At 39.9% G+C, this 25810-nt stretch overlaps 1 protein-coding gene across 2 annotated transcripts in view; it reads right to left on the bottom strand.

Annotated features, from left to right (window-relative positions):
- Positions 1 to 1930: 1930 nt before the first annotated feature.
- Positions 1931 to 25810, bottom strand: part of LOC139301041 (astrotactin-2-like) — a 241614-nt gene continuing 217734 nt past the window's right edge. For both annotated transcript variants that reach the window (XM_070924304.1, XM_070924303.1), the window contains 4 exons: positions 15478 to 15619; positions 6146 to 6246; positions 5115 to 5298; positions 1931 to 2168 (listed from right to left, as the gene is read on the bottom strand). In XM_070924304.1, the coding sequence (XP_070780405.1) occupies positions 1931 to 2168; positions 5115 to 5298; positions 6146 to 6246; positions 15478 to 15619 (665 nt within the window). The remainder of the gene's footprint in view (positions 2169 to 5114; positions 5299 to 6145; positions 6247 to 15477; positions 15620 to 25810) is intronic.

Genomic DNA, 25810 nt, shown 5'->3' with positions numbered 1-25810 from the left:
GAAAACAACAAATAACATTTATGAAAATTATGAAAGCTCCACAGAAAATCATTGGTAAATACATGAGGAAAATTAATGTGCAGATGTGGTGACTAAATTTTAGAATGCATTATGTTTGTGGGGGGAATTTAAATTATTTTGCCACTTGTGATGTTACAATATGTTTAAATAAATGCTTCACAGCTGTTGAAATAAGATTCATTTTTAAACTTAAATGATTGCATCATTCCGTTGTCATGATAAAAGAAGTCTTCTGATTTTATATACATTTTTAATATTTCACATTCTTCAGAAAAAGACAACCAAAGCCACATAATAATACATGTCTTCTTTTTTTTTTACAATTTAAAATGTACAATATAATAATTTATTATTACAATTCATATAACATGAGATGAAAGTATTGAAAAAAAGGCATTGTTTATCTTCATTAAAACAATATCTATGGCTTTGAAAGATATGACGTTGGATTAAAAGGACGACAGGTGATCCCTAAATCAGGGATTCTTCACAATTCAGTGGACAGTACATCACATTTGGTTCAAAAACAAACTGTTCGGGCACCTGAAGATGTTCCTCAACATTATTATCCTATTATCCTGCCACATTTTCTATGAGAGCGCATAAATATGAGCAAATATCAAATTCTGCTGTGAGGGAGGAACTTCAGCTTATCTGGTTTGATTTTCAACCACTCATGGTTACCTTATTGTCACTGTAATATCATGTCCAATACTGCTCCTCTTATCTGTGTATTACAGCAGATGTATTTTTAATTAGCAGAACTTGTCAACTAATGACTTCTGTCATGATGACAAAAGTCACATTTCCACTGACAAAATGTAATTTATCATTAGATTACTAGCGCATTACGTGGTCTTGTGGAAATAATTAAATCTAGCTATAGCATCTGATTTCTGTTTTTTTCCCCAGTATTAATAATGTTGCTGTGTTAAGTCACATACCAAAACCCAACAAATTATGTAAAGCATTTATTTTAAAGACTTCAGTGTGGCAAAAGCGTTGCATTTTTTTTGTCTTGGGTGCATAATCCACTGTCTTCAGGTCCATTTCTAGTCTGAGAAATAAATGTCCTTGACATTAGTCAATTTATTTTGGGTTCTATAGTATTAAAAAGAGAGATTATGACAAAATGATCCCTAGATTTCAGCACTGAAATCAGTCTATGAATTAATATGATGTTTGAATGCCACCCACTCTGTCTTTGCATAATTTCAACAGGCTGGTCGTAGCCTATTTGTCAATCCTGTTTCCACACAAAGCCTTGCTATTTCAGTTGAATCTATCAAATGTAATACAAGACTAACTACATAGTTTCTCATTGATTTTAAATTCATGAAGCAAATCTTACATTTTTTTTATTCATGTGAACTGAAAAACAAGAAAGTGATTTTCAAATGGCTTTAACACATTTCAATTTCTCCTTTCAAATTAAGGTAATAAAGGCAAATAAGTTCTGCTATTGATTTTTCCTTTTTTTTCTCTCTTTTAAGTGTTCCAGGTAAGCTTCAAAAGCACCAAAAAAGGAACTACAATATTACATTCAAAGTATTTAAGCCAACCAGTTTTTCTCTTGGCTGAATGGTATTTTACATGTTGACACTGCAGTTTCTCATTGATATGTGCAATCACTGGCATTTTGTAGTTGAGAAATATGTTTGCTTAAGTCTTTTTTTAAGTTTTTTTTTATCATCTGTCTTATAATAAAAGTAGGCCACACAAAAATATGTTTTTCGGCAGCTTTACACAATGTCCAGTGAATTCTGAGGTTTTTTAGGCTCTCCTGGTTTTTAAAATCCACCGGTCACTTGAGAGACACCTGCTGCAGAGTGGGTGACGAGGTACATCAATCATTGATGTCATTTTGCAGGGGGGAAAAAAGCGCACCACTCGTCTCCAAGCTCCTGTCTCATCGGAGTTTGGTGTTGCTGTATGTGTTACGCTGTACAGAAATGAGCTTTTCCATGCAGGTGGTGCGACTTTCATGTAAAGAGCCATGCCACGTGGTACTGGGAGGTCGACCCTCTTCACTCCGGCAGTAAACATACGCCATGGTGTCGGTGCGGCTCTGAATGTGGGTGCTGCGCAGGAGGGACCGGCAGTAGTGGCTAATCTTCTCCACCCTGTGTAGTATCAGGTTCGCTTTTCTGTTGAAGTAGAAGACAAGAAAAAAATCCAAGCTCAACATCATGTCACAAATGTAATTTAATTAATTCCATCAGCATCACAATAGAATAGAGACATGCAGAAACAGATTAAAGGCTTCACTGAAATTGAAAGTGCAAATTTGGGCAAGCACGCATGAACGCAGTGAAATAATTTGTGATCTTGGTGACCATGGATCTCAAAAAGGCTTAGAGCAAGATGATTCATTCAGTAATCAATTTAAAGTACACACAAATGCACTTTTGGACCAATGTGTCACTGGTCACGGCACGTCCCAGAAATTAGGCACTGCAGACTGATGACACATCAGTCCTGCTCCTTTGTCAACAGGGATTTCAAACTCAAAAGCAAGTCCTTCATACAACCCACAAGCAGTTGTGAATGAAAATATTGGTAAAAATGATGAAACTCGGCCTTATAGCATTATATAAATGAAAGTGCATTCAAATATGTTTTAGGTGATACATCTGTGAGTGGTGAGTGCTGGCGTGTGAGTGTGTGCTGTTCGTGATGAGACATGTTTTGGATGGAAGGAAACAAAAGTCAGCCACAATTTCATACCAAAGAGGGCACCTTACAATTCACTGTGACACCTGATCTGCATGAACACAACCTCAGATGCACCACTCCACCCACCTCGATGCAAAGGGGGTTCATTTGGTGCAACAAAGTCAACAAATAAACAAAAAAGAAAAACGGACAAAAATGGCATTTTGCCTTCATTTCGAGTTCTCCACTGGCTTTGTGTCTGCACGAAAGCACAGCTTTAAATGTTACTAGAATTGAAAGAACTGCAACTGTGTCTCTCCTGTCACTCTGATTGGACTGCAAGTCTGGGTCAAAACCACCACATGCAATTCCATTTTGAATTCTCGGGGTACTGATTCTGTTGAACTCTACGCCAGAGGCAGCTGTCTAGAGTGAGTGAAACTAAGAATTTTGTCTCCAGGTCCAGAGTCTGGAGCTGCTGTTTACGACATGAAGGAGCCATATGTCAGGTCACCTTAGTTTAGAAAAGATGCCTCACACACACACAAAACACATCTATTCCATACTTGCAAAATAAATACACCTACAGTATAAGTATTCAAGGATGTTAAGCTCATATGGATACTAAAATGAGGAAAACACACGCGGAGAAGGGCAAAATTCCATTTGTTTTGAAAAGCAGTGTCTGCTGAGCATCAACATCTGTCTTTAGTTAACCAAGGAGTACAGACATCCTTTTCACTTATTTGCTGAAAAAAAGGGGGGGGGGGGGGCGGCAAACATTTTCTCATTTCCCTTAAATTCTTACGTCTGAAACAACAGAATACCAAACACATAATCAAAGGAGGCTTGCAAGCACGTTAGCGAGGGATAAATTAAAACACATTAAAATGTCATTCCTGATGACAAACAAAGAAACTACTAAAAAAAAGAGAAAGAGACATTTAAAATCTTATTTCTACTAAGTCAAAGATTTGACTTCATGTGATTTAAGCAACTGAATCCTAAGTAACTGATTACAACAAACATACAGCTTCAAGGTCATCAAAGAGAGTGATGTGTGGAAATAGTACAAGTACATTGCAGCACAAGATAATAGCTGTGTTTACAGTAAAAAGGTTTAAAAAAAAAAGCAGTGACCATGTATCACAGCATGTCCAGAGAACAATACAATTCTAAAATAGGAGCTAGTGTTCAGTTGTAACAATGCTGGTGGACATTTGGGGGCTCCTGGGATTCTCGGCTCCTGGGGCAGCGCTGACTGTGCTTACGTTTGACTTGGCCATTCTGTTACCTTTTAAAAAGGCACCACCACTAGAGCCTGCTTGTAAATTACCCCAACAAGGCTCAACCCTGCCAACTTCAGGCAGTAAATAATCTGTGCTCGCTCATCCAACCCCCCCCCCCCCCCCCCCCCGCCCCACCTCACAGCTGCCCACACACAAACACACCATCCGACCACCCCAGTCCCCATATTAAGTCCCAATGGCCAACCAGTGCCCCCCCCCCTTCACCAATCAGAGAGAAGCATAATCTTCCTACAGAACAAAGTTATTCCACAATTATTATATTATTTATGGCTTGAAAGGAGTGCTTGCAGGCAGTGGGGGTGGACAAACCAAAACATCGGGCCGTAACTTAAGATCTCGTGCTGCTATCATCTGCGTTGGTCCAACCGCCTTGTCAGACTTGCATTCATGAATGTTTTTGTTCTATACTTTAAAAAAAGTATTGTTTATATTTCCGCCCTCACAGTTTTGTTAGTCAGTGAGCTTCCCTTTGTCTCCATGTTGTTGTAATGTCTCACAGCAAACTATCAATGGGGGTGTCCCTGTTAAGAGGGTCATGGGAGAGGGATGTCGGGGTGGTATGTTGTGGACACGGAGGAACTTTTTTTTAATGAGAAGCAAGAGGAAATGGAGTTGGAAGTTGAGTTAGTGTTAGCTGACTATCACATTTAGTGTTTGGCTTGGCTGTGAAACACTGTTTTGGCATCACCATGGTAATGCGAGGAGCGACTGTAACCCCAGAGTTTTCACGGTGACCTTGCCCACTTGCTTTCCAGTAGAAGTACTTTGGAAAAGGGGGGAGAAAAAAAAAAGGAGGGGGACGGGGCAATTGTGCAATGGTTCTCCTGCTTAGAGGGGGTGCAGACAATGCCATGAGAAATGGCTTAATGGTCTGAATCTGGCAGCACCAGTTCAGACAGCTTTGGCTTTTGTTATGTAAGAAACCTCAGGATGACTGTAATTGATCCTAAACAACACAACAACGTCATCAAACAAGATGACAGGGACACTTGGATAAATAGTGTCAGACTGGAAAAAACAAGGAGATTTCTAGACAAGAAAACAACTGTTCTACATATGGGGTTCTTATACAACCAGCAACTTCTAAGCCAGCATGAGAAAACTGCGCTATCGTCCAGATCTTCTCACCTGGGGCCCAGCTCATCCTCACTACGCCAGACAAAGTCTCCAAACTTCTCATAGTGGGAATTGTAGTGGTGCTGGACTCTGTATAGCAGCGGAGGAGGGATCTCCATCAGTGTGTTGTAGGCCATCTGCTGCTCCTTGCCACTGGTGTAGCCATTATACAAGTTGTACACCTTGTCCGCTATCTCTGTGAGGAGGCAAGAGACAGACAGAAGAGAGACACAGAGATAGCGAGGGGGAAGAACATGAGTGAGGGAAGCAAATAAACAGATAAAAGTGTGTGACAACAATTTGATGGAGAACTTCAGCATTTTGGTGTTGCACTTCAATAACAGTTGGGGGACTTGCAAAACACAGATAAAAAAAAAAAGAATGTTGACATCAATGTAATAGAGGGCGAGACATCCTTATTTTTAGTCCTAAGCTTCAAATACACTGGATCCTACACTTCCCATAATGTAACTCGACTTAGTCTTTTGTCAGACCCTCCCTGCCTGTCAAACTCCCCATGATTAGTAAATTGAATTTGACATGTGAAATTGGTGGAGTGCCCCTTTACATTTGGCCACAGCTTGTTTTAATAAACCATAATATGTAATCAAGCATGTGTACATTGTGAGAACCCTAACCCTAACCCGAGTTAAGAGTTGAGATCAAAGAGAGGTGGATGTTAATGTTTTCCACTAACTTTTTTACTTTATGAGTTGACATAAAATCTGATACTATGACGACTGGTGTATTTCAAATTTATAGTAAACACTTAAAATTTGGGTCCGACTTGCAAACATGGAGAATACGAAATATAATGGGAAACTCTGCATCATTTTGAGTCAGATGAAAGGGTGTAGTTCCAAAACTGTACATGTACATGGTTGTGTTTATGAAGGGTAGACATTTTAATGATGTATGAACCCTGAGGATAAGTACTCATTTAGGTAAATTGTGATTAGGTGAAAGGATGTAAGAGATGTGCAAAAGACAGAAATAAAAGAAGTACAAATACACAGTTGGAATAAATCAAAAGGTGAGAGTACCCTCAGCTCGGCTGTCATCCACCATTGGACAAGACGTCCGTACTGAGACAAAGCTTGACTCAGAGCGGCTGCCTCGGCTATCCACTGCATAGAGAGTAAACCTAAAAATGACAAAAAAGAAGCAAGACCAGGTAAGAAAAGGTGTATACCCTTGAAAAAGACACTTCAAACTTCTGTAAACCCCTCCTTCGGCTACAGCATCTCATGTTATTTAGCAAAAAAATTAATTTAAATAGTGTAATTATTAAAGGTTTTCCGGATAATGTGCTAGATGAGATGGTGGTCTTGCTGGGTGAGATTATGTTTGATCACATTTGACCATATACAGACATCACATCTCAGAAAATGTCTTGTGAACAAGGAGCCAGGGATTGTGGGATTTCATTATATCTGAAAATGAGTGCAGCCAGTACCACAACAGCAGAGGGGGCATCTGGCTCGACTCCAAGCACTCTAAAAGGGACAAAGTTCCCCTCTCTGAAAATGTCAAACATCAGAATTTTTTGGTTTCCATGACAGACTTCAGGACCACTCAGTACCCTGATAAGATCCCACAGCGAACAGTTCAAGACATTGCAATAGGAGATGAGACACACTGGGAAAATGTAACACAATCTCAAGTAATATAGGGCCACACAGCTCGGAATAGAAAACAAATGACCTTTACATGTCCTTTTGAAAATGCCAATCTGCGTACTCCTGAATAAGAAGAAGTACGAGGAGGAACTGGTCATATTGAATCTTAAAAACGGATCAAGGGTGGCTCAGATTAAGCCATCAATATCCTTACAGTGGCAAGGAGAGGGAGAGGGCGGCTGCCACTCATGAATTTACTGCTGCCGTCTTGATGATGGTTGAACTTTTAACTTGCCACTGCGACACTCCGTGTGACCATAGCAACCACATAAACCACACCAAGGAAAACGCAGAAGACACTTGTACTGGTCTCTGACTTGCCTGAATTATACATGTGTTGTTTAAGCAAGGATCTTGAAGTAACATTAGCTTTGATGCGTTTAGCTAAACTTGCCAAATAAATTGTGTCACATTACTAACCATTTTCACAGAAGACACTTTGACATGTCACAGTAGGAAAAGCACAGGTTTAAATAATCAAATGAATGACGGCTAAATTCCATTTAGCTGGTGTTGTTGTGCATAACCCCCTGTTAAATGCCAAATTGACATTTTCAAACCTTTGTTCTAAACAAACAAGATATAACATGTTCATTTGTGAACTTTAGAGGTGCTCGTCAGCGGATTTCATTACCCTTGGAAAGAGCCAGGCTAGCCTTTTCTCCCCGTTTCCAGTCTTTGTGCTAAGCTAAGCTAACCAGCAATATTACAGACAAACATGAGAATGGTATCAATCTAACTCTCGACAAAAGTGAATAAGTGTATTTCCAAAATTGACTAACTATTCTTGTAAGACTGACGATACTAAGAACATTACATAATACATTGCTTACACTTTGTTAGCCAACACTTTGTTAAAAACTAGCTTAAGTGCGTAACCTATGAAAATAAAACTTGGCTTTTACTTCTTAAAAAACAAAATATTACAGGGCCTGCACACCCATAAACCCACCCAGGTATTATTTGGGCTAATTAGACCTCATCTCCCTGACTGTTCTATTAGCTAGCTTCGTTTCACCTGCTAGGGGAGGACAAGTTGCTTTTATCACCCCTATAAGTACATCTGTCTGATGACCTCATGCATTTCCAGCATAGCTCCACTCAACTCAACCTGAACAGAAATCTGATCAAAATATCTGAAAACAGCTGTGTGGGTTTACAGGGCCTTGGTATTGATGTTGTTTTACAGGTATACAGTAGTAGCCAACTACACAATGTAAACATTGTTGCCCCATTATTATGTTTTCACTATTACTTCTGGTTCAAGATGGTGTGTTAAATGTAACAGTTGAAGTATGCCATAAATAATGCACAGTTGTGGTAAAGGTTGTTTTTTGAGTGAAGATTTAAGAAAAAAAAAGTCCTTTGGTCCACAAGCACTGTTTTTCTTACTGCAGGGAAAGTTTCGAAAAAGTGAATCTAGTATTGAGAAATGTTTGTAACTAGTTATGAAAAACTGTAAGCTTTCAGCAGTATTTCCACAGTTACCGCTGTAAAAACAACAGAATGACAACAAGGAAACCACAAAACACAGTGAGACAAAATGAGCAACTGAGATGGCATTCCAATGCTAAACACTTTTAGAAATACATGAAAATAAAGAAATTAGGATATTATTGTTTTTACAAAAGTTGCTTTTCTTCCTAAACCCATTTGCCTTTTTTGTCATGTAATGTCTTTTGAGAGTTGTCCCAATGCTGTCAAATGATTGTTTTGTTTGTAACATGACCTGTTTGGACATTGCTCACATAGTTTGTCTGGTCTTGTTATTCAGCAGGGTGGATGCGGTATTCCCCAAGAACCTCACAAAAGACGCACGGGCCTCACTGGCTCCTCTGCCCAGCAAAACAATGGCGGCATGTAACAGTCACACTGTTTAAATTATGTGGCCACATAACGTGCAGATGGATACAATGAGGTGGGAGAGGGGAGGGGAGCAGGAGGACGATGAGGCGGGAGTTTTATCAAGGCAATTTGTTAAAAGTTTTGTTTGGGACACAGGATGTGAGCTTGCCAGCCTTTTATTGCTGTTTTTTGGTTCTTTAAATGGTTGGCATCAATGACAGGTACTGTTTCCCCTTCCACAGCCCCTACAGCAATTACAAGATTATTATGTACTGTAATAAAGCTGCCAGGAGATTAAGCCACTCAGAGAGTCAACTTTGGAGATCTGCATTTTATTTGGGTAAAAGAGGGATAACATGCTCATTTGTGCAAGGAAATTTGACATTTTACAGAAAACTTTTTCATCCCGCTTATCCAAGGAACCTTGGCCAGGGGTCTTTCGTACTGTTAGGATCTCATTCATAGACACATATAGTGACAGTAAAAGGGGGATGGATGGACATAGTGTGATGTCTGAGCTCAGTACAGGCACTCAAGTGATGATAAAGATCGGGGAGAACAAAGGAACCAGAGACGGTCTGGCCTGCCACGAGAATGTCAAAACATCAAGTAACAGAATTGGCAAGACACACACAACCACCCCGGCCACCCACACACACAGATACACGTTCCTTTGTCTCTCTATTTTTCTATCTACATTGCTTGCATATAGCTCAGCTCTGTCTATCCCTCTCTCTAATTCCTTGTCTCTCACATCTATTCCAAGGCTGTCTGGCTGCACATGGCTCCTTTGGAAGCGGCTCGGTTTTGTCCGTGTGCCATAGTTTTGAAAGCTCAGCAAACAATGAAGTGGACAAATGGCAGATTAATGTTTGTGTAAATTAACAATGTTGCCATTAAAGTAACCATTGTCCTCTAATTTAATGAGACAGCGGAGAGACGGCTGAACAAGAGATGACAAGACAGAAAGCTCGGAGGCAGAGAGAGCGAGAGAGGAGGAATGAGAGAAAGTGAGAGTGAGAGAGGATCAATTAGGACAGTATTTTTGGCATGCTGAGAGAAGCTAGGGCAGTAGGGGATGCCTTTTCCATGACATCAGCGTTTGGACACAGATCAGTTGAGCCAGTCCACAAATCAATCAAAGCCACATAGAATCGTTTCTCACTGCCTGAAGAATTTATGGCAGCTTACAGTATCTCATGACTTTGAAATCCTCAGATCTAAATGGCATTACACTGGTGCAACAGCCCTAAATAAAATTGCCTTGCCTTTCATTGTAAATTAGAAAAATTAGCTCAGCTCTGAATGATCTCACTTGCAGATCAGCAAGACTCACAGTCCAAATGAATGTAATGATGGCAACACCCCATTAAAAGTCATTCAACAGTTTTAAATACATGTACCAGATATTTCTGGAAACATATTTCTAGAAAATTGACACGACCATCATTCCAACAATACTTTGAACGGCAATCGACAAAATCAAGGCAGGTCATGTTGGGTGAACCATTATTAAGATGTGCTGCCATGTACTGCCCCTTTTCAAATCATATAAAGCTATTACTTAACATTCAAATGATATACTGGGCCCTACTTGCTTACTTTCAACTAAGGTTTCCAATGCCTAAAGACAATTTTATTTGGATTTTGGAGCCAATATTTATCAGCACCTTAATGCAACCATCACACACGCACATTGCAAAACAAGAAGCAGAAGTAATCTCATGTTAGCTCATCCCTCTTTGCTACAGTTCCCGTTCGGTTTCTTTCAATCCACTTGCTGGTTTGACATTCTCCAAGCTTACAGGTCTCTGTCAATATCCATGAATGAATGAATCAAGGTATATCACAACCACTGGTACAGTTTTGGTCAATTGTCTTTCTTTCTACAGCACTAAGTTCCATTACCTCAATTGTATTCAAGTAGCAGCAAACACATCAGAGTAACACTAGTACATAAAAACTGAAAGTAAATGTAGTCGCCTTAAAGTCACCACAGTAACTGCAACAACAGAAAGAAAGCAGTTGAGATGTGTACCATATAATGTAACAGCATGAATTCAGTAGTTTAGGCTGGCAAAAACCTAGATAGAAGGAATTCAGACAAACTAGGTGTCTGGAGACACTGCCTTAAGTAGCCTAGAGCAATTAGAAACAGCTGAGGAGCAATCAAGAAGATGCAGGGCAGCTGGAGACAATTCAGGGAAGATTCAGGGTCTGTGAAGTGATGCAGAGAGCCAATGTGTTACTGTTGTAGGCTACTATATACAGTATAACAAGCTGTCATTAAAAACAGGAAGGAGCACAAGATCAATCTAATGCACGCCTATAATATTACAGCAGCTTTTATTCCAGCAACTATTGGCTTTTTAAACACAATGCAATTTGGCCTGTTACTAGCTGTGAATGCAACAGGGTGGTCCCCTAGTTTCTGACTTCATCTCACTGCTTTCTCTAGATGGTTTGACAACAGTGACTGTTTTAATCTGTGTGCTGGTGTACTCTTGGTGTATTTCTTGTTTGTTTTCTTTGCTGTACTTTTCTGTATTTATTATTCATTGTCTGCTGTCTGTAAGCCAAATTGTCCCACAGGGACATTGAAGCTTTACTCTACTCTACATCAACAAATGAAGACCCTAATTTGATAAGCCCACTTACCTATCTGGATGCACAAACAACACTAACATAAAGGTTTGTGGTTAATGAATGGTGCTGAAAGTCCAACAAGTATATTAATGTGTAGCATGATGGTCTCTAGAGTATTCTGGGTTAGCACATGCTGCTTTTAATACTTGATTTTTTTTTGGCATCAATGGGCTATAAAACAAAATACTCTTACGTTGTGCATAGTATATTGGTAATCACTGATTATTTTCTTAAAAATCAGCTTTTGAAATGAGGTGTGTAACTTTTCATAGAGCAAACTACTACATTTCAGTTTGCAGGGAAGCATGAGGGCCATAGCAGCCTTGGTAATGATCATGTGTAAAGTCAATACCAGTGGAGGTCTTATCAGGCTCTTGATTAAGACAAGCGGAGTTGGCTGCAAACAGATGTGCCCTCAGACGTAATTCCGACGTAAATTCTGCTCTTATCAGAGAAAAACAACACAGTGGAGAATGCCTAAACAAAGATAACACTGATACAAAGTTGGAAATTAGGCTCTTGTTGCAGGTTTTTGTTAGTGGAAACCTGACTTCTACAGATTAAACAGTTATTCCCCAACTATTCTTCATCAACTGTCAAAACCTTTAGGAAACTCAAAATTGTGAATTTTGAACTACATAGAGGGTAAGATGGTGTCTTGTCGACATTGCCATCGGCTTCTAGAAATGTCATCAATGACCGATGACTGCTTCCCGGCTCTTTTATTGGACTTATTTTATAATCTTTATTTCCTTGTTTAAATGCTCAGTTCTCAACAGTTGTGAATTGTTGCATCACAGAGAGGGAAATCTTTACAAATATGGACTACTATGCGCTTCCCTGGGTGCTACCTTTTATGTGAACCTTACAGGCTCATTAGCTAGTGACTGCATACTCTAGGGTTAATGTTAGATGAATTTGAAAAACCACATGGCTCATAATTTACTGTTATAGCTGTGTCGTTGGGAGACATTAATGTTAAATAGCTTGTTGGCATTGCTACATTAATCCATCCATCACCTTCCCTCTGGCATAAATACACAGAAACACCCACACAAACAGTAATATAAAGGCCTTGTTGTGCCTGTAATGTAGCTTGCTTCTCTCAACTGTATACCTGCTCTGTTAGTGTTTTGCACAACTGAATGAACTTTGCTTCAGGTCGCTCTGCTGTATTTTCATCTCAGGTTATTAAAGCTCCTCTAAATCAATCATACCATTATGTGGGTAAGATGTAAGTGTTTTTTTGGGGGGGGATTTGTTTTGTCGTACTTCTTGATTTGCCTTCAATGGAAATGCCGTCTGACATTTGGACTTCCATAAGAAAATCCAGATTAAACTGTTGCAACTTTCAAGTTATTTGTTTTCGGTCACTCTGACTGGTACAGCACATGTGTATAGAAAAAAACAACAACTCTTGATCAGGTTTCCCATAGCTTTAAATCCTGGCTGCTTCTTTTAGATGGGCAATGTTGAGGTTCCCAAAACAAACCAAGGCCACCAAACAGCAAGAGCATTATAAACATAAGACACTTAACAAAACCTGAGAAGACAGTCAAAAGCTGAGAAGACTGTGTGTTTCATGGGTCCAATGACAGCCACAACAACATCTGGGCCCTGTCTGGTTCACCCATTATTGCTGCTCTTGCAACTTTGTTAAATGAAAATAAAATGGTGCTCATGTGCACATCACAGCAATACTCAGTGGGGGAAAAAAAAAAGAAAAATGTAATTCTCTGCTTCAAGTTGAAGACAAATACCCTTCTAGTCCAAAATGTCCCTCTAAATAGCTTAACATAAACTGATTTAACATATAAAAGACCCTGATCATTGTAGTGCAATACTGTAAAACAGTAATTAATTAAAGTACATTTTCCATTGTTGTTGACACTGTGTCAGAGACATGCAGTCCAGTAGGGCACCACTTCACCATGCAGTTAATTTAACAGTGTTTGTAAGACATGATGCGTTATTCATATGACCAACTCTAATGACGCATGTGGTAATCCCATTCACTAACAAATCCACAATCGGCTACAGCAGATAGACTTGGCTGCCCATTTCTCACATTATCACAGTTTGACTTAGTTTGTAAATGCATGATGTGTTAGGGTGATGGCTATGAACACATTTAATGACCTCAGACAAGGTCTATCTGTTCGTTAAATGTCCCCCAAAATCTACACAGAGTGGTCAATTTGCTCTTGAGTTTAACAAATACCACCTCTTAACAGGGATCCTTCTGTATTCACTGAAACCACGTTACATAAAAGAACGGAAGCATCCACCACTCCCACCACGTTGAGACTATAAGTATGCTTCCCTGGTTAACTCGACCCAGCTGGTGTTCAGGAGTAGGTAACAAAATTCACCCCCTGAAACAAAATAACATTTGCAGTGGGAATTGTAGACACTCAGGGGAGGATGTGGTATTGCTGATATTTGCCCAGTCATTGTTTGGGAAAGATGCAAACATGGCCACAACATAATGTTTAATGAAAGGTCTTTATATGGTAATGGTAAACACTGAACTCATAAAAATGTGGTCAGAAAAAGGATCAAGTAAGTTGGGTTGCAATAAATTGCGAGCTGAGACCAAGAGCAATGTCACAGAATACGGTAGGTGAGTTGATACAGAATTGTGCAGCCTTGGTGAAGTGATGCACTCTCTGATTACTTTCTAGTTTCAGTAATACAAAATGGTTAGAAATAGCAAAAATGTTGCCCTACCGTGCAATTCCAAAAAAAAATTCTGGACCAACACTTTGATCCTGATTTGAATCAAAAACTAATCACTTGTTGCTTGGCTGATGGCTGGCTAATACCCTGATAAATGGAGCAAACCACCATCATCTTCTGCCAGTTCACAGACACATTCCCTGACCTCCACATGACACTGATGAGATGTATCAGCCAAAACATATCTAGAGCCTTAAGAATTTCAGGGAAAATCTCAACCACCCCTGGCATTTTTTTTGCCTACCTCCACCAAAGATATGGGTGAAACTTCAACTCTGCTTACTCCACAGCAGTGGTGTCAGTCAGGTTCAGGAGTTCCCCTCTGCTGAAAACTGCCTTGGTTAGGCCATGCCTCCACTTCCTGAATTGTGTCATGGTTTGCCATAAACTCTATGAAGCCAAACAAAAGTCCTTCCCCAGGGCCTCGCCAAACTCCTTCCATACATTTGCTTCCAAGACCTCATACACTGCAGTGCAGACTTCCTAAAACCTGACCACTGACTAAGGAGTCCCCTGGGCTAACTAAGTCTAATGGTCTCCTTCTTTGGCTTCACTTCCTTTGCCAAGTGACCTTTTGGCCACACCTCTGAGTGGCCGCCATAAAGAATGTAGGCTTTGATACAACTACAAAGTTGATCATGGATTTTTGGGAAAAGGTGTTCTTGTACCAGGTATACTTATACACAATGAAATGCCTGAATATGGCATGAATATGAATATTGTTGTTTGTGATGTGATTTGTTGTCATGACTAGCCCAGAGGCCCAAAGACAAAATCAGATTACTGCTGTTCTGTGCTAGGTGCAACGGTGTGTCTTGCTTGCCGTACACACAATCATATTCACACTGGCAACTCTGGAAAAGGAGGGAGTTTGAGTCGACTTCTGTGCATAGACGCAAGCCAAATTATACAGTATCTAGTTAGAACTGGTCTACCCCCAGCACTTGCTTTTGCATCATCTGCACCAGAAAGGTGACATTCCATATCTAAAGATCCAAATTTTGTTGCCAGGGGCTAGCACATCTAGACCCTCAACTGTGCTCCTGTCAGACCGCAGTGCATCAGAGCCCTACATGTAACATTATAGACCGTGGGCCACATGGTGGTGGTCCCACGTTCATTCTTCTGGCTGAGACTGATTACACCCCATGCGTACAGGTCCAGCTACTAAGCATTTGCCTTGTCTAGACCCAACCCCCCACCCTTTCCCCACCACTACCAAATGGCAATTCTCTCCCACTTTGAATATATTGTATGAATATGTTGTATATTGATGAGCAGATCAGATTTCAATATATTTTTACGTCCATTGAGATCTGGAAATAATTAGGGACTTCCCATACTTCACAGACCTGAGCATGAACCTTGAAACTATTTCTGCACAAACTACAACACAATTTATTGCTCTTGTTTATTCATATGCTGACTCAATTGACTTGAAAAACAAAGGGCATTGGCAGACTTACTTGTAGAGACTGTCGGGTTCCAGGCACTTGAAGACCACTGAATATAGCACAGAGTGAGGATGGTCTTCACTCCTCCTCCCGGCAACAACACAGGATGAACCCAAACCAGAGAACAGATCATCCGTCAAGCTCAGAACCTCACCTGGTAGAGAGATGAAATTGAAGGAAAGAAGAAAGGAAGGAAGGCTGAAATGCTGACAGAAAGAAACAAAAGAATCTTACTTGTACTGTTTTACCATCTATCATATTTTTTGCCAAAAGGAGAAGGAAAAAAGGCAAACTAGTTATCTTTCTTCTATTGGTCTTAGTTCAACAAAACAATGCCACATGTTTTGCTTCCACCACGTTTCAACACAGGAAAAACAATGGTGCACAACATGAACTTAGTCATGAATGAATTTCTACGCTTTGGAAAGCAGCTTTTTCCTTGTCAATGATTGTGCCATTTGACTGGGGTTGTGAGTTTCACCTCTGCCCTGTCTAGTGGGAGCCATTTCGCCAGCACCAAGCCCAAGGCTAAATTAAATATAACTTTTTACTGGCAGCAACCCATACACACTACATTATAGAACTGTAAGAAAACAGGATTTCTTTCCTTTATGGGCACATGGTACTGTTACAATGATATCTCACTGAGCACCCTGGCGTCTCACAAAACACTACTTCACAAGTTGTGAAATATCTTTCATGTCAGCTTACGGGAAAGGCGAACGACGCATGCTTGTTCATTTAGACACACACATACACGAAGCCAGTTTCCAGTGCTCATGGGGGTGATGGAAAAAAGAGGGAGCTGTCAAAATAGTTTAAAAGCTCTCAAATGGTTGGATTTCCAACTATTTCTACACGAGGTAAAGGGCAGCTTAGTTTTAGCTTATGATACATGGGCCAACTTATAAACACTGGGAGTAAGTCTGGCTGGTAGGGCACAAGGGGATGGTAAGAAAAGGTTGCAGAAGAGAGGAAAAAGAACTGCACGAATGAATGATTTGACCTTTTCACAGAAAGAGCTCTGTGTATAGGAGGTTTCCCCAAACACATTCCTGCACTGTTGCAGGGTTGTTCTTTTGAAGGTTTTACCTTTTTAAACATGAATCTCAAACTGGATTCATTTATTATGTTGTTAAAACCTGCTTAGGGCTGCAAAAGAAATTGTCAATATTGATATGTCTAAATTTGCAATATCAATGTTTTTGTCAAAATGTTGAACCAATCTCCCATGGATGTTGATGTTGGTTTGCGCTATACATTTCGAGCTGGAATTCCCATTTGTTACCTTTTGCTATATACCTCTTACATCATCACAAAGTTTAATACATTATTTTTCATCTTTCTCAAACCTCAAGACCACCTGCACACAGTGTTTATATATGTTTTGATAGTATTTGGATAAATTCTGACTCAGAGTGAAAACTATTTATTAAACAGACAGATCTTGGTCTGTCAACAGGAAATTAAGAAGTCAGACATTTTACACAATGACCATTTTCAGTACAAGATCAATCATATTTTGTAACAAATTAACATAGTCCATATTTTTTTAGTATTGCTAAACCTGAGCAATAGAGCCAATTCAAATTCAGAAGTAGGATTTAAACACTTTCCAAGTTTTTCTTTGTTATTGTTTATGGAACAGATGTGCATTTTATGTGGTTGCCATCTAAATGTTCTTTCTGACATTAGTTGTCATAAATTGAAATATGTTTGCTTTGTGTTTGCCATTGACAGGAATGTTCGCAACTGTCCAATTCCTGATTGCATACTGTGGATCCTATATACAATGCTGTCTCCTACAAATGACATATGCACTAACAACTATTGTAACATTTCTAATAAACTTATCTGCAAAGTTGCATTTACATTTAATAACATTTAATTTGTTTGTCTTACAATTTGAGCTTGTAACAACAGAAACATGATTCATGTTTTTATGGTTATGTTTAGGCAACTCAAAGCACTTGATTAAGATTAGGGTAAGTGAAAGGTTACCTATTGACTATAATGCAAGGCTACACAAAGAGTTTTCCTGAGGAGGAATGATGATTAACTCGAGTAACTGCATTTTTTGCTCTTTACCAGCATTGAGGGCACAATCATCTGCAAAGAGAAGATCACACACAACAGTTTGCCTGACTTTGGACAGCTGTTGTAAAGCTTTCCATCTGTCCTGTTTTTGTCAAGGCTGTCCTCTGCTCTGCTGCATCATAGAATAATTTTATACATACAACAAACTAATTGAAAGGACTGCTATGGGATTTTTTTTTTTAATTCTACAATACTAAATTGTGCTGGTTTGTAAGACTGATATAATAATCTATAAAAACATTTGCCCCTAATTGTTGACTTTTATATACAAGGAAAAATAATGATAAAACAAATGAAATTTAAATACTGTAAATGAGCAGAATTGAAAGTGAAGAGCAAACTAATAAGGTGATATTGGATCCAGTGTTTCCCATCAGATTTTATTGTCCAGGAGCTGTGCACTCAGGTATTTGATTTGTCATTTGTTACTTTGCATGGGCAGCCTGGCTGAGTGTTTTTAATTAGCTTCACTTTTTTATCCGATTAGTGCCAGCTGTAGCGATTCAGAATTGAATTTGAACTTTTGTGCTATATTCACTGCCCTGGTAACTTCTTTTATTTCATTTCTGAAAACCAAGGGCAATGCAGATGTGTCCAGTTCTCTTAACTTTCTAGCACTTAGTGTATTTGGTGGGCTAAGTATGTTAACGCACCAAAATTTGGTGGAACAATAAATTATCCCTAGCAGACCATTTAATCTTTTGCAGGTAATGATCTATTTAAGATTGACCTGATTTGCCCTTGTTCATTATGCCTTTCAAGTTTATTCCCCCACCTTTTATTGCAAGCAACTATGAGAGGAATGCCAATTGAATGCCAGATTTCTGCTACTTCCCGAAGTGTAAAAGTAGAAAGAGACAGCTCCAAATACAGCATAGACAAAAGTGAAAAAGGGTCACGAGAGAAAGAGACAAACAATGAGAGAGGAAAGAAAAAAGGATAGTGAGTGCTCTGATGTTTTATGATTTTGGATGACGTGGACATGGAATGATGATGTCAATGGATGTTTTGATAATCAGAATAAATCAAGGAGCTGACTGACTACAGAACAGTTCAGGGGCAACTACTTGAGAGTGTTTTAGTAGGGCTCTGTTGATGTCTGTGACTATAACTGACTTGCATCAAATGGCAGACAAACTCATGCTCGTGTAGCATAGAGAGTGTGCTGACAAATGGCTTCCTTACTGTTCTCTCTGATGTATCAGCTACATCTCGATCATTACTGGGTCACAAGTTTTTTTTCTTTTACAGCCCCATTTGAAAATGTAGCCCATAGACAAATGACACACTTTGACAGAACAGTGCACACATCTCCTGGAAGACTTTAGACAACAACAACAACAACAACAACAAACAGTGAAAGAACTGTAAAAAGACAGGAGGGAAGAAGAGATTATAAGGCAAGCCAAGTTCTGCTGCTGCTTTCTGTATGCATGGCTAGCTCAAAGTGAAACAGCATTCAAATGTGTTCACATCAGATATTTATGGCATACCTACACCAGGTGACTTCCCTTCCTTCTTTTACTTACAGAACCTTATAGGACCTGTATTGTACCTGGGCTTTGCATAATATCAGGGGTCATACGTGAATAACAAAAGGACTATGTGAAAGAGGCATGTCTAGACAGCGGCAATGGTTTGGTGAAACGCGATGAAAAGCAAGGATGTTGCTGGACAGGCGTATACATTTGTCTTAAATTTAGACAACCTGACTTCAACTCCAAACTTAAGCAAAGTTATTTTTCTGTCATGACTAAAGTTTACATTTTTTAGCTAAAGTTGTATTTATTTAACCCTAACCATAACATATAACCCTGCATGTAACAAAGAGGAGAGAATCACAAATCGCAAGTTTGCCTGAAGGGGCTTTGCAATCTGTACAGCATATGACACCCTCTATCCTTAGACCATCAGTTTGGATAAGGATAAAACTCCCCCCAGAAAATCCCTTTAACTGAGTCTTTATATGCATCTTTCTAAAAGTGGAGGTGAAAAAATTAAATAAATCATGTTCATAAGAAACTTGACATGAATGTATAATTCATTTATGATTCATTAGGGACTCAAAGCACTGAAATGTGTTTACATGTTTATACTGTAGCTAATTTGCAACACTGTTCTTTAAGAGTTTGGGTCCTAAACCAACACTTAAAATAAACTTGGCGTGACAATCTCCATGTGTACTAACAGAGTTAGAAATATGTTATGTCACCCATAGGCATAAATAGAGAGGAGCAGCGTGTGCAGTGACGTGAGGCAACATGCCATAATTGGACATTACATGTACAGTGAGAATAAACCACTTATGTCACTGACAGCACGAGGAAGTGCTTAAGCAACTTTGGTCCATCTGGAAGACTAAACAAAAGGCAAATGTCTTCGGTCTGGTCTTCGGTGGCTCTTGAGTGGCTGACTGTATAATTATCAATTTAAGGACTCAGCAGGAGAACACAGTGTGTGTTTTAGTTCTTCTAACAATCATATACCCTTACCTAGCAAACTCTACCCACACATTCCATGGGTCAAACCCCCTTTAAACAGAGCCATCTGAAAGCTATAAACTGTTATGCAATTAGATAAATATAAGACCAGTATGCAGGCTTTGTAGGGGTACACCGTGTACCATCGTGTATACAGGGAAGGGGCTGATATTGGCCTCTTCTGTTTCTTTTCTGACAGTTGCTTTACAAGGAATTACAGAAAATGTCATTCTAAAACTAAAACGCACATTTGCATGACACTCAAGCAAATAACAGCAGTTTCTATGTGAAATCAGAATCTGCTTCTGTTTGACCATGTATGTGTACACATTCACGGAATTTGACTCCGATCTGCAGCGAAATGCAGCATAAGCAACAGAGGGCAAAGAAATAGTTAAATCAACGGCCCTGGCCTCTCTTTCTACTGATTTAAGAGACATCAAATACAAGGTTACACCACCTGAAGTTGCAAATTGATCCTACATAAGAATACTGACAGACAGTTCTGGCACCTTGAGAGTGGTGAAAGGCATCTAGAAATACTGTTCACTGCATGTGACCATTGCCAAGCAAAGCAAACATTATTTACAAGCATTCAGCTTGAAGAAGCGGTCAAACTGGAAGACAGATTTTTTGGTCTGATCTTACAGCTGCAGAACCTTGGACATAAGTCCAAATTCACTCTCACAAAGATTTGGACTGAAGTAAAACTACGTGTTAATCTTCTAAAACTTGGCTTCGAGCTTTATACATATGACAGTGGTCTCGCTCTGTATCTCTCCTAATCAAGCCACTGCTTGATTCAAAGTAGAGAGAGAGGAAATTCCTTGCTGTATAACAACAGTTTATGAATCAGCAGCACATGTTTTTACCAACCCACACAAAGACAATATGTAAACAGAATGGACTTACTAATACATTTTTTTCCCTTGTTTCCCAGTGTTAATCATTTATCACTCACTGCCTAAAAATCTGGCTTCCAAAAATGAAAAGAAGGAAAAGACAGACAGCATGTTGAATGACATGCCAGTTGACCTCATAATCATTATATCAAACAAAAACAGCCTATAGTCTGTGTCTGGTGCTAGACAGTTTGAAGTGATACAGTTTTGTCAGAGAGGAGAGTGGAAGCGGAGGAAGAGGTGAAGGTAGAGTTATTTAAAGCTTTGAATGGGTCGATTAAGTTCTGGAGGTGTGGTTACAGCAATTGCCCTGCGGTGGTGGGGCCCAATGTGATATCTTTTCATCAGGCCCTGCCTTGCCCCTCCTGTTAACTATACACTTCTGTTTGAGAGAGTACAAAGAAGATGAGCGTACCTGCTTTCATTCAGTATCGCAGGAGAGGATAGGTGAGGAAGAGTGTCAATGTGTGTGTGTATGCATCTGAGGGAGTGGAGACTGGGCAGAGGAAATGACACGGCTAATGAATCGAATGTGGAGTGTTCACACATGCAAAATGATGGTATGACTCAACTGCTAAACTGGAAGTGTTTTAACAAGCCATGGGAACACGTGGATGGCTATTTCTATGGACCTTCAATCATCTACTGCCTCCAAGGTGGTAGCTTTTAAGTGCTTGCATACCAACCCTAGAATTATTTAATAATACTCAAAATCAAATCCATTAACTGTAGGATAAGATATTAAAACCCACCCAGAAGCAGCATTTATGGTTCTACCCTTCTGAGGGGTTCCTCATGGGTAGGCCTGTGGTCCGTCAACATTTCTGTCAATACCCAAGCCAAAACAGCACACAGCTGGCAAAAATTAAGGCCCCTGAAATTCTATTACGGTAAAAGCCATTTTGCGTGTTCTCCAGCTTACATGGCGATTAAAACCTCATGGTAAATGCCAGGTGACCTTTTTAGTAAGCAGAGAGGGGAACAAATAATAGCAAATCATGGGAACATGACGAGCCGGGCTGACAGACAGCGTACAGAGAGAACCGCTCTGATTCAAACACACACAGCCCTCGTAACTATGATGTAGTTGCAAACAAGTCAAGTCAAGTTTATTTGCACAGACCAATATCATATACAATGTCTCAAAGGGCTTTTCTGGCCCACAACAGCAACAGTTCCTGACCCAGACTCACCCAAATTCTCTAAGAAGGGACAAGGAAAACCCCCTCTCAAAAAAAAGAAAACAATGGCACATAACAAAACACAAAAAAGGGCACGGGGAAATTCAAAGAGGGATTCTTCCTCCATAGGCAGCATGGGGTGAATAGTAGCCGTAGGCGGGGAAAGGGCAATAACAAAAAGTGAACATGGAGTTGCAGTATAAAAATATAAACCCATTGGGATTATAAACCAACACATTCATACACAATTAACTTGTATGCAATTTATAATGTACTGACTACGTACAGTGCATGCAGGCGGACATACAAAAGCACAACACACGTTCACCTTATTGACCCTTCTGTGGCTGGATCTGGAAACAGGTGAGTACATGGTGGCATTTTGTCTGATGTTGGAAGCCAGACTTGCTATACTGTTATCCCTCACATATCATTTCAATTACACTACTGAATTCAGGCACAGTGTAATTGCCTCAGCCATTAGCTGTGTGTGTGTGTATATGTGTGTTCGTGTGAGTGAGTTAGAGAGAGAGTGTACGTGTAAATCCTCAAGGTCAGTGGGTTCTCACATTAGGACTTTTTTCCGGCTCAAAGAGGAAATTTGAGGGAAAGTGGCAGAAGAAAAAACACTGTAGTAAGGCACTGTTCATTCACTTTCTTAGCCACAAGGTCAGTTCACTATAGATGATGTATGAATGTATCTACATTTCTGTGCAGTGAATGAATACTGTAACGTAATTATTCTAAAATGTATGTACTACAAACACGGTGCATGATTTAAAACAGGAAACACGTTATTGTTTTTGTTACATTTTCACAATTGTTAACTGTAGTTCATATTGTTAATCATTTGCCAATAGAAAATCAAGGTAAAAAAACTGGGCTCAAGCACAATTGTTAGCTGTAACCTGTACATGTAAGTGTGACACAAATTATTTTCTGCAATTTCATGACCGGAGACAGTTGGATTGTAATTTTACTGGCAATTTAGTTAATGTAATAAATTCACATATTGTAATAATGGATTGAAAACATCAAATGATAAAGTGCTGCATGTACAGTGCATCCGGAAAGTATTCACGGCGCTTCACTTTTTCCACATTTTGTTATGTTACACCCTTATTCCAAAATAGATTAAATTATTTTTTTTCCTCAAAATTCTACACACAACACCCCATAATGACAATGTGAAAAAAGTTTTTTTGAAATTTTTGCAAATTTATTAAAAATAAAAAACTAAGAAATCACATGTACATAAGTATTCACAGCCTTTGCCATGAAGCTCAAAATTGAGCTCAGGTGCATCCTGTTTCCACTGATCATCCTTGAGATGTTTCTGCAGCTTAATTGGAGTCCACCTGTGGTAAATTCAGTTGATTGGACATGATTTGGAAAGGCACACACCTGTCTATATAAGGTCCCACAGTTGACAGTGCATGTCAGAGCACAAACCAAGCATGAAGTCAAAGGAATTGTCTGTAGACCTCCGAGACAGGATTGTCTCGAGGCACAAATCTGGGGAAGGTTACAGAAAAATTTCTGCTGCTTTGAAGGTCCCAATGAGCACAGTGGCCTCCATCATCCGTAAGTGGAAGAAGTTCGGAACCACCAGGACTCTTCCTAGAGCTGGCCGGCCATCTAAACTGAGTAATCGGGGGAGAAGGGCCTTAGTCAGGGAGGTGACCAAGAACCCGATGGTCACTCTGTCAGAGCTCCAGAGTTCCTCTGTGGAGAGAGGAGAACCTTCCAGAAGGACAACCATCTCTGCAGCAATCCACCAATCAGGCCTGTATGGTAGAGTGGCCAGACGGAAGCCACTCCTTAGTAAAAGGCACATAGCAGCCCGCCTGGAGTTTGCCAAAAGGCACCTGAAGGACTCTCAGACCATGAGAAACAAAATTCTCTGGTCTGATGAGACAAAGATTGAACTCTTTGGTGTGAATGCCAGGCGTCACGTTTGGAGGAAACCAGGCACCGCTCATCACCAGGCCAATACCATCCCTACAGTGAAGCATGGTGGTGGCAGCATCATGCTGTGGGGATGTTTTTCAGCGGCAGGAACTGGGAGACTAGTCAGGATAGAGGGAAAGATGAATGCAGCAAAGTACAGAGACATCCTGGATGAAAACCTGCTCCAGAGCGCTCTTGACCTCAGACTGGGGCGACGGTTTATCTTTCAGCAGGACAACGACCCTAAGCACACAGCCAAGATATCAAAGGAGTGGCTTCAGGACAACTCTGTGAATGTCCTTGAGTGGCCCAGCCAGAGCCCAGACTTGAATCCGATTGAACATCTCTGGAGAGATCTGAAAATGGCTGTACACCGACGCTTCCCATCCAACCTGATGGAGCTTGAGAGGTGCTGCAAAGAGGAATGGGTGAAACTGCCCAAAGATAGGTGTGCCAAGCTTGTGGCATCATATTCAAAAAGACTTGAGGCTGTAATTGCTGCCAAAGGTGCATCAACAAAGTATTGAGCAAAGGCTGTGAATACTTATGTACATGTGATTTCTCAGGTTTTTTATTTTTAATAAATTTGCAAAAATCTCAAACTTTTTTCACGTTGTCATTATGGGGTGTTGTGTGTAGAATTTTGAGGGGAAAAATGAATTTAATCCATTTTGGTATAAGGCTGCAACATAACAAAATGTGGAAAAAGTGAAGCGCTGTGAATACTTTCCGGATGCACTGTATACACTGTATCAACAGTAAGTGCTCACATTTGTCCTCAAACTACCCTCTTTCTCCCTTCTGTTTTACTGTGTCTCTCTTTCTATGTCAACCTACTATCAGTCCAGGCAATTGCACAGTGGACTCTTTTCAAACAAACAAAACACAAGCCTTATATTAACAAACAAATCACAAGCTTTATATTTCCTGTGGGCTTCCAAACCTGCTAGGGGCCTCTTCTGTTAAACTGTCAGCACTCAACCCTCAACTCCCCACACTGAACGTCACCTTCCTCCCTTCCTCTCTCTCTCACACACACAGTCGACATTACACAGGTATACACAAACTGTCACATGGAACCTAATGCCACCTATGGCAGGAAATTCAAGGTAAAAAAAGAGAAAAAAAACAAGACACACATTTAAAGGTGTTTATGTGTGTCGGGGGTGGGGGGTGCAATTGGGTTGTGGGGATTAATGGCATCCACAGCAGATATTTAGAGGTAAGAACAAAGCACTGTGGGAAATAGATTTCTCCAAGCAGGTTGAGTTGCACATAATTGTCCAAGTTTTTCTAATCAGGTAGAGGGACATCCCTTTGGACAACCCTGCTGAGGCATTGTGCTGGCAGAAAGATACATCATTTATTCATGAAAACAGTTTTTTTCATGGTTTGAGAGAGGAGGCTAAAATAGACTGGAATGGAATTGTGTGCATGTACTTTGATGCAGAATCATGTATTAAAGTGTATTCTACATTGCCCTTATGCACACATAAACTCAATTCGCACTGTCCTCATGCCATTACAATGTAAGTGTTGTGTAACAAGTACTCTGTGTTAGGTCATGGAGATTCCCAGTGTTGGTCTGGGTGTAGACTCAAGAGTGCCATGTGTCTTCTCTCATACATATTGACAGCAGCTCCTTTTCACCTGACAGGAAGGAGCTTCATCTGAAGGGCGTAGCATTGCAATTATCCTGCTGGTTGTTAAATATACATAAATGAACTATCAGTCT

The sequence above is a fragment of the Enoplosus armatus genome, chromosome 18 (genome assembly GCF_043641665.1).
Source record: "Enoplosus armatus isolate fEnoArm2 chromosome 18, fEnoArm2.hap1, whole genome shotgun sequence".
Taxonomy (NCBI): domain Eukaryota; kingdom Metazoa; phylum Chordata; class Actinopteri; order Centrarchiformes; family Enoplosidae; genus Enoplosus; species Enoplosus armatus.
The sequence above is the reverse complement of the archived record's forward strand: the minus strand, read 5'-3'. Positions and strand labels throughout refer to the sequence as shown.